The 9,450-nt window shown below is 44.0% G+C and overlaps 3 protein-coding genes across 3 annotated transcripts; 2 read left to right on the top strand and 1 right to left on the bottom strand.

The window, feature by feature from the left end:
• Positions 1-1,383: 1,383 nt before the first annotated feature.
• On the top strand, positions 1,384-2,370 carry LOC110711426. The gene is made up of 3 exons (XM_021889804.1): positions 1,384-1,604; positions 1,685-2,101; positions 2,186-2,370. Exons 1-3 carry the CDS (start codon positions 1,590-1,592, stop codon positions 2,324-2,326), a joined length of 573 nt encoding a protein of 190 aa, XP_021745496.1. The 5' UTR covers positions 1,384-1,589; the 3' UTR covers positions 2,327-2,370.
• Positions 2,371-2,439: 69 nt separating this feature from the next.
• On the bottom strand, positions 2,440-3,654 carry LOC110711425. Its single transcript, XM_021889803.1, has 2 exons — positions 3,249-3,654; positions 2,440-3,160 (listed from the first exon to the last, which is right to left on the bottom strand). Exons 1-2 carry the CDS (start codon positions 3,502-3,504, stop codon positions 2,544-2,546), a joined length of 873 nt encoding a protein of 290 aa, XP_021745495.1. The 5' UTR covers positions 3,505-3,654; the 3' UTR covers positions 2,440-2,543.
• A 2,112-nt stretch (positions 3,655-5,766) lies between these two features.
• LOC110711424 (2-dehydro-3-deoxyphosphooctonate aldolase 1-like) lies at positions 5,767-8,134 on the top strand. Its single transcript, XM_021889802.1, has 2 exons — positions 5,767-5,920; positions 6,992-8,134. Exon 2 carries the CDS (start codon positions 7,024-7,026, stop codon positions 7,894-7,896), a length of 873 nt encoding a protein of 290 aa, XP_021745494.1. The 5' UTR covers positions 5,767-5,920; positions 6,992-7,023; the 3' UTR covers positions 7,897-8,134.
• Positions 8,135-9,450: the final 1,316 nt, after the last annotated feature.

Below are 9,450 nucleotides of genomic sequence, written 5' to 3'. Positions count from 1 at the left end.
TTTATTTTCGATTTTTTTTTTTTTTTTAAAAATTTGTTTTTCTTTTTTTTAAATTGTATGTTCCCTTTTTTTTTATCTTTTTTTTTTTAAATTTTGTTTTTTTATTTGTTTTAATTTTATATTTTTTATGTTTATAATTTTATTTCCGTGACTTGTTTATTTGCTTTTGTGTTTATTTTCGACTTTTTTTAATTTGTTTTCGTTATTATGTTTCGTTATTTACTTGGAGTTAGGCATCGCAATTTAGACCTGGTGCGGGGAAGAGTATTGACGTCGTGAGGAGTACGATCTACTCAATGGAGAGCTCGGGGCCCAGACACGTTAGATCCCGTGGTATTTCGGCCTCGGCCCGCAGAGAACGGGTGCACTGTTCTGCGGACGATCAAGATGATGATGATGATGATGAGGAGGAGGAGGAGGAGGTCGAGGAGGAGGAGGTCGAGGACGAGGATGATGCAGATGAGGATGTCGACGATCAGAGTGGACCATATGATGATTACGGTCCATTCAGTCAGAGACTTGATGATACGTATGAGACGCATAGGGTAGATGTGCGTAAGGGTCGAGATGGTAGGTTTGTTAGTAGATCTGGCACATCATCTGCGTCCACTGTGTCTGCGGGTAGCAGAAAACGGTCGAGGGCCGTTAATGATTCTTGGATGGTGAGGGGTGAGGTGGCCGGGGGACCTATAGACGGGAGTGTGATTCCTAGCTTTTTAGGACACATCGCTACCCGTATTTGGGAGGACCAGGAGAGGGATTTGGATACAGGCATTTTGAAATGCCAAACCCGGGAAAAGACTTGTAGGTTTTTGTGTAGCTGGGCTGATGCTTGGCCGGAGGAGAGCGAGATGGTCGGGCGATTGAGGGCCACTAGAGTGAGTCACCTTCCTGCCACCATGCACGATAGGATTGACTGGACGCTGATCACGGCTTTCGTTGAGCGATGGCAGCCGGATACGAACTCGTTCCACCTTCCGTTCGGTGAGATGACGATCATGTTGCATGACGTCGAGGCCATCCTTGGGATTCCCGTGGAGGGAAACCGAGCATCTGTCGTCACTGATGCGGATCAGGCAGATTTACTAGCGGAGCTGTTGGCGGTGGATAGGGCTGCGCTGTACACATCGGCACTTGGTGTGTGGGATCACGGCGGCGTTAAGATCGCAGCCGTCTTGCAGCGATGTTTGCACCCTACGGCACGTAGGACGCAGGACACACAGCTGGCTGCATATGTTTTTCTTCTTCTCGGGTGTACCTTGTTTCCGGATAAGAGCGGGAACAAGCTCAGGCCACGCGACATAGTTGACGCGTGTGAGCCCGACAGAGTAGGCCAGTTTTCTTGGGGGTCGGCTACGCTGGCGTATCTGTATCGCCAGTTAGGATTCTCGAGCCGGGCTGATGCAGCAGGTATCACTGGATGTCTGACGTTGTTACAGACCTGGATATACGAGTATTTTCCTGCGTTTCGACCACACCGCGACCCGGTTCCCATTGGTGATGGCCAGCCACGTGCCTGTGCGTGGAGTCCGCGTGTCGAGAAGAAGTCCGTTGACCGCCTGCGCTCCATACGGTTATCGCTTGACAGGATGTCCCCCTTAGAGGTACAGTGATTAAATTATTTCTACTTTTTACAATCTGATGCTTTATTTTATGACTGTTACTGATTTTAAATAATGTGCAGGTGAACTGGATGCCTTTCGGCCAGAACCCTAGTAATAGGGTACCCAGGACCCTCTACACTGGACTGATTCAGTATCGCGAGATCGTAGAGGCGTACATGCCGCAGCGCTGTCTTCGCCAGCTTGGATTTGTCCAAGTTGTCCCACCTCCACCGGCATGGCCCAGTAAGGCGGTACGATCTGCGTCGTCGAAGGAGTACGTCGTCCAATGGCCGTCAAACATGATATCCATGTGGGAGCAGTTTCCGATGGTTGCCCGCCTATGGACGGCGGAGCTGCAGCGGCCGCCAAGTGGGGTGACTGCCATGTGTGACCAGCACTACATGGAATGGTACATCCGGCACTCGCACCCGAGGTTGATCAAAGACATCGACGACGCAGATGATGACGATGTGCCACCTGCCACTGCCTCTTATGCGGTACGTCTCATCTTTTATTTGTTGTTCTCTTATTTTAATATATATATGTATAATACGTCGTTTCATGTTTTTTGTTTTGTGTAGTGGATGGGCAAGATTATGCAGTTGGGACACCGACTTTTTGAGGAAAGGGACTGCATGACGAGTGCATCAGGCAGAGCTGTTATTGACGATCTGGAACGGACCCTTGAGCAGTGGCAGTGGGCGTCACAGAGGGATTACTGATATTTGAAATTAGACATTATCTTTTTAGTTTGTAATATTTGACATTATTGTTCTTAGTTTTTAAAATTCAATATTATCATTTTAGTTTGTAATATTTGAAATTATTGTTGTTAGTTTTTAAAATGAAACATTATCTTTTAAAAATGAACACATAGAAATGACATAGTATTGACAATACAAGGCCTCATAGTAAAAGGTAGGTGTACATCAACAAAAACTACATGGCAATTAAATTGTTCCACTGTTGCACGCGAGCATGGTACAAAGCATCCCAACCCTCCACGCTTGCTCTACGAATTTCATACCACTTCGGTATGATATTTGGGACCGGAAAATCGGGTGACATGTCTAATCGGATAAAATGTCTGTATGACGGCCCAAGAAATCCAATAGCAACGTCCCTTACCGGTCTGGTGACGGTCTCGCGCGAACACCAGGGCAGAACCGTTGTACATGGATAATAGGCTCGACTATGTAAACCAAGGCCGAAATGCATGACTGCACACTTGTAGATGTTTGCAACGGCAAAGAGATCAAGTGGCGCATCGAACCAATGATTTTGACCGCAAGGTCCCCCTCCCCACCGGATACGCTGCAGAGACCTATCCAAGTCCTCGCCGTACACATGGCCATACACATCTCGGTTTGATGCGATTTCACTGTACATCAACTGTCGCACTAAACCGTAGTTGTCTTCACCCATTTGAAACACATCCGCCACAACCCGAAATCCGCAGTTACCATCTGCAATGACATCATTCCACCCGTCCAAGAATGGCATCATGATATTAGGGATCCTGTCCTTATATGGAAAATGTTCAATGTCCATTCTCCCTGTTACACACATCAATAAACACAATAAACAAGTCAACAGTAAACTAATCAAATAGTCAACAAAAGAAATTGAAGTCGAATGTCTTACCGGTGCCGGGCATATTCACCGACGACGATGATTGGCTGCCACTTGATGAGGATGTACGACCACGGCCACGGCCACGGCCACGACCGCGAATGTACTCAAACGCACTCTTGTTCCGCCGTGGTTGTCGACCCCTAGGTCGCTCGACCCCTTCCGGTTCCTCGGTATCCAAACACGATGTATTGAACATGTCATGAAGTATGTGTGTAGCACTACGAATGATCGAAGGGTGACTGGAGGACACTTGGTCAAACATCATCTGAAACTGCTCCAACTCCTCCTGTTCACGGTGAACCGTATGCGGAACAGCATGCTCTCCGATAACGAGCGTCCGCCAGAATGGATGAACCTGATCGACATGTAACGACGCCCTGTCTTGCGTAATTACGCGGTGAATGGTGCATGCACAAGGTAATCCATGAGTCATTGATATAGCACATCCGCACCGAATAGCCACTTCATCGCCCAACTCCCTCATCCTGGTATACTCGCTCAGAATCAACCCCAAACAGTGGTGTGACACACGACCGTGGAGAATCTTAAATATGAAATGGCCATACAACATGCCATGTCGTCGTCTGGAGTCCTCGAGATAGTTCTTGATGCCGTTCCTCTGAGTATCAATAGCCTTGTTTATTCTCTCGAACAGTGTATCCAGAGCAGCCGTGGAAGAATCAATCCAGTCCTTCAAAGCTCTATGAGCGCTCTCGACTCTGCATGTCGTAGTGTTCCCAAAATGAAGAACTTGGTTCGTCCAATATTTGACAAACTTTTCCCTCTGAGGTACCCACTGATGCATCACATAGTCTACGATTGGCGGGCACCACTTGTACGCATCCTTTAAGTTTTCCAAGGCTCGATCGTACTCTGCCTCCGTGGTAGCTTGCAGGATCTTCCGCCACTTACCATATACCAATCTCTCTGCTGAATCTAAGTTCTTGTTGAAAAGGTTGTAGGCTTTGACTTTCACGCAGTTGTTGATGTGCCATGTGCACAGTAAATGGCTCGACTCCGGAAACAGCTCCGCTATAGGGGCAAAAAGACCTCCCTCACAATCACTTACGATGGCCGATGGCTGTACATTTGGGCCGATGTAGTTTCTCAACTTTTCCAACACCCAACGGTAACTCGCAGCCGTCTCATCCTTCATGACTGCATAACCAATCAGAAAGTTCTGGTTCGTTGGAGCCATCCCAACCATCTCAACCAGTGGGAACTTGTACTTGTTTGTCTTGTACGTTGAATCGATCAAAATCACAGATGGCCAAGACGAAATCATATCAGCACAATCAGGATGGACAAGGAACAAATGAGTTACCTCCGATGTGTCTTCGTCAGATTCAAACCAGTAAAGGTAACCACGTGCTTGTGCCTGGTGCAGAAGCTGCTGTATAGGGTTCCTTCCCTCTGACCGTTCAAACCTCAATTTCTGTCTGACGTTGTAGATGTGTCTTCGGTTTGGCTGGTCTTCGGGGAATTTCTCTAACACAGACGCTAATATTTTAGCGGGCTTCACTTGAGCATCACTCATTTCTTTTACAACTAGTTTCGCAGCTGGACTTAGGCCGCTTAACTGCCGATGCCCCACTTTGTATGCTATCAGCTCATGGTTGTGATATCCCCATTTGTCGTAACCCTTCACTTCCCAACCGTCACGCCTTTGATGTTGTCGAACCTTAACTCGGAACTGACACCCACAACCTTTCCGCTTTGAGTCAAACCGAATCGCTTTACTGAAATCTCGTTCTTCTCTTTTGCGATAACGGTCGCATCTCAAAATGCGATCCATTCTACCATCCCGTTGAGATTTATGAGTTGCTACTACTAAACAAAAGCCTGATCTAATTGCAACCTGTTTTGCCCAATCAATCGCTTGTTGAGCATCTTCGAACAGGCCATCATGTACAAAAATCCCACTGTAATCATTTCCGTCTCCACCATAATCCTGTAACAATAACATATAACGTATAAATATAATTACATTAAGATTAAATTAAAAAAAAAAAAAAAAAAAAAAAAAGGGATTAAATTAAAAAATAAAATAAAAAAAAAATAAAATAAAAAAAAAAAATATATTCCCCTACTGGCGCCTGGCCAGGACGCCGGAGCCACGGCCGGGGCGCCTGGTCAGGACGCCGCCGCCATGGTGGCGGCGTGGTGGCCAGGCGCCTTGGCCGTGGCTGCGGCGTCCTGGCCACGCGCCGCTACTATGGTCGAGGCTTCTCCACCAGGCGCCGTGACCACGGTGGCGGCGTCCTGGCTAGGCGCCACAACCACGGCATGGCCTTTTGGCTAGGCGCCAGCCACCATTTCGTCCTTACGATGCGTTACGAACCTCGTTTTCCGATGACGACGGCGATTCTCCGGTGATCCTCGGCGATCCGGTGCTGCTCCACATTTTTTTAGTGCGAAAAATTTATCTTCCGTTAAAATTATAAAAAGGGCAAATTTGTCAAAAAATTATAAAATGTGGGCTTTATGTAGAGATTTGCGGGCGATGAATAACAAGTCCCATTAGTATTCCACCATCATCCTAGATCTATTTTTTCCTTTTTCCGTTTTAGATCATTTTCACGTTTGCGCTCTTCCTCTATTTCTCCTCCGTTGAACCGTATTCTGAGATCTCCATTGAAGCGGCTTCTGAGCTTCTCTCCTCCATTAAACCACCTTCCGAGGTAAATTGTTTTTCCTGAAATCATCGAATATCAATTTCACAATCTAGTGGCGTTGATTTAATTTCCTGTCTAATCAATTTACTGATTTAGGGTTCTTTTAAGGCGAGTCATTGAACTATTGATTATAAATGCTCAAGTTTTGAGAGATTATAACTAGCGATCTCGTTATATTTACGTAATTTTTCGAGTAATAGCTGGATTCATATTGTATTTGTGTATTACTGGATTCAATCGAGGTTGTAATTCTAATAGTATTACTGCATTAGTAAGCCAATTGCTGTACTGTAAGTATGAATTTTTTGATTGAGGTTAAATGCTTTACACTGTGCAACATTGTCGGTGGAGACTAAGGAATCTGAAAATTTCAGAAATTGAGTGTTGCATCAGTTTTTGTCCCTTGATTAGTTACGAAAATGGAGTTAAGTGACAACTCTACTGGACTACTAGACTGAGACTCTCTTTGATATCAATCACTAAACTCAAGAAAGTTGCAAAAATCATAAGAGAAGAAAGGTCCACAGAAGGCTGGGAAGTAGTAGCCTTTCGATTGAATCGATCGTTCCACCACCCGGCCTCTAAGAAATAACACCTGCGACTGCAGCTACTTACTAGGCTTGCATCCCTTATTCCTTATACTTATTCTTGAGGGGTTCGATCAAGCCGCCTAGTATTGGAAACAGGCTACTGGAATATAGAGCGCGAATTTTGTATTGGATCTTTGCTTTATCAATTGGCGGTTTTCAGGATACTGGCTGTGTAATAAGCTTTAAGTTTGGGGGGATAGATAGAGGGATTCTATATCACTAAATGTTGTTGTTGGTACGTTTAAACCTGATGTTGGTACATTATTATTATTATTGTCCTAGAGGACAAGAACGATTATTGGCAAAGACTTTCTTGGCTAGATATGATCTTAGAAATCAAGATCACTAGGGGTTGCAATGAAGGGTTTTTTCCTAGTGTTATTGCTTTCTATCAACCTTGTTTCAATGTATAGTTAACTTGACATTATTTCAATGGTTCACTTAAAGCATACTAATTTGAGTAATTTTGACCCTGTTGCATTTGCAGTTTGGAATCAATTGAAGGAGATAGCTGAGAATATGGATTCTTCGGCAGCTCTATATACCAAACTTAAGGGAGCACAGCCATTCTTCTTGATGGCGGGACCTAATGTGATAGAATCAGAAGAGCATATAATGAAGATGGCTAAGCACATTAAGGCCATAACAACCAAACTTGGGGTGCCTCTGATCTTCAAGTCCAGCTTCGACAAAGCGAACAGGACATCTTCTAAATCATTTAGGGGTCCTGGTATGGCTGAAGGGCTTAAAATCCTTGAGAAAGTGAAAGTAGCATATGACCTTCCTATAGTGACTGATGTGCATGAAAGTGATCAGTGTGAAGCTGTAGGTAAAGTTGCTGATATTATCCAGATCCCGGCTTTCTTATGCCGTCAAACGGATCTCCTTGTTGCAGCTGGCAAAACAGGGAAAATCATCAATATTAAAAAGGGTCAATTTTGTGCTTCTACTGTTATGGTGAACTCTGCTGAAAAAGTCCGAGGTACTGGCAATCAAAATGTGATGGTTTGTGAGAGAGGGACTATGTTTGGGTACAATGACTTGATTGTGGATCCCCGGAACTTGGAATGGATGAGAGAAGCTAATTGCCCCGTTGTAGCTGATATCACTCATTCACTACAACAACCTGCTGGTAAGAAGTTGGATGGTGGAGGTGTTGCTAGTGGAGGGTTTCGGGAGCTGATTCCGTGTATTGCTAGGACAGCAGTTGCAGTCGGAGTTGATGGAATCTTCATGGAGGTCCATGATGATCCATTAAGTGCTCCATGTGATGGACCCACACAATGGCCTCTTCGGCATTTAGAGGAGTTGCTGGAAGAGCTGATCGCTATTGCTAAAGTAAGCAAGGGGAAGCAACAATTTGCGATTGATCTCACACCATTCCGTGATTAGGAAGATCTTCCATCATTGGTTTGTAACCTCAGCTCATTCTTTCATTTCCTAAGTGGATTTGAGATTATCAAATGCTGCTTGTTTACAAACTTTGCAGTATCAACTAGGTTAGTCATTTATTGAGAGCCTTACTCTCTTTAAAGAGTCTGAAACTGATTTATTGTTACTGGCTAATAACCTTGTATTGCTATAATGTATCAATTTATGCCATTTATGAAGTTTTCAATTGTTTCTTAAATTAGTTAGTCTCTTCCCTTTCCCCGTTCTTCTTTCTAAAATTGTTGCCAGTGCTTGGCTGCTAGAGGAAGTAGACCCCTGCAAAAAACAGATCATCTACGGTGCCTTCTCAGGTTTGCTTTAGAAATTGAAGATGATTCATAATTCACAATTGCCAATTTCTGACGGCTTTTGTCGAGATGGTCGTTAGTTAATTTCTAGTTCTAGTTTTATATTTAAGTCAATCTTAGTGAGCTTGAGTTTTATACAGTTCTGTTTTTCTGGATGTTTCCTTCGGTTTTGGAGCTGTAATTGTTTTTGAACTTCACAATTTGACTATGTCATTGTGCTTGTGGATGGGATCTTGTTCCCCTTTAGCATGTATGGGTTACATGGAATAAGGATTAAGGAAGGTGATTGGAGTGCTGTGTGTATGCTTAAGGTGTAATGTCTGAGATGGAGAGTGCTAAAAGGAAAATAAGTTAAATAAGGTGACTCTTTTTTGAGTCTTTGAGAATTGGGATGGGAATCCATACTGTAAATGTTAAGGTAATCCCCAATTTAGGTTCTGTTAATTTGACAAAGATATGAACTCCTGATTTTGAAGATAGATTTAAAAAAATGCAGGGAAGGAATGGTGGTCAGGTGTAAGCGTGTAACCATGTAAGCTTGAGATTTTAGGATGTAAGGATTTTGAAGGGACCTTATGTTTAAGGCTCCATCCCCAAATGGTCAATCACAAATCTTATGATTTGAAAGTGTCTCAGATAGATCTTCTGAGTTATGGATTGTCAGATCATTTCGGAAAATGTATCTTAAATGAAAGATTTAGGTATGTTAATACCAGTACTTTTTTTCCAGTGATCTTGAGGGAAAGTTGGGGCAGGTTTTGACCTCCACGAAGTGAAGTGACTCTTCAGTCGAGTTTCAAGAATCCCAGGATGGTTTTACTTATCCAGAACACTGAAAATTATGTCTGCGGACCTGGAGGTTCACAATTAGTGTTGCAGCCTATGTTACTTGGACTCGGGTACCCATGTCCGACCCTGCTATTTTGTGAAAAATTTCAATGATTTTGAACTAAAATGAAGTGTCCAAGTGTCCCACCCATGTCCAAGTGTCGAGGATCCGACACGGATACGTGAGGTGAAATGAAGAGTCCGAGTAACATAGGTTGCAGCAATTCATTATGAGAGATTTAGAAGCCTATTGTGGCAACATTTACCTTGCACCCTTCCCCACTTACTTTTCCTGGGTTCAGCTACCCAATGTGAACATTTACCTTGCACCCTTCCACACTTACTTTTCTGGAGATCCACTCCCCAATATGCACTGGTA

This window comes from Chenopodium quinoa, unplaced genomic scaffold, assembly GCF_001683475.1.
Source record: "Chenopodium quinoa cultivar QQ74 unplaced genomic scaffold, ASM168347v1, whole genome shotgun sequence".
Taxonomy (NCBI): domain Eukaryota; kingdom Viridiplantae; phylum Streptophyta; class Magnoliopsida; order Caryophyllales; family Amaranthaceae; genus Chenopodium; species Chenopodium quinoa.
Note: the sequence above shows the minus strand (reverse complement) of the source record. Positions and strands in the feature narration are given on the sequence as shown.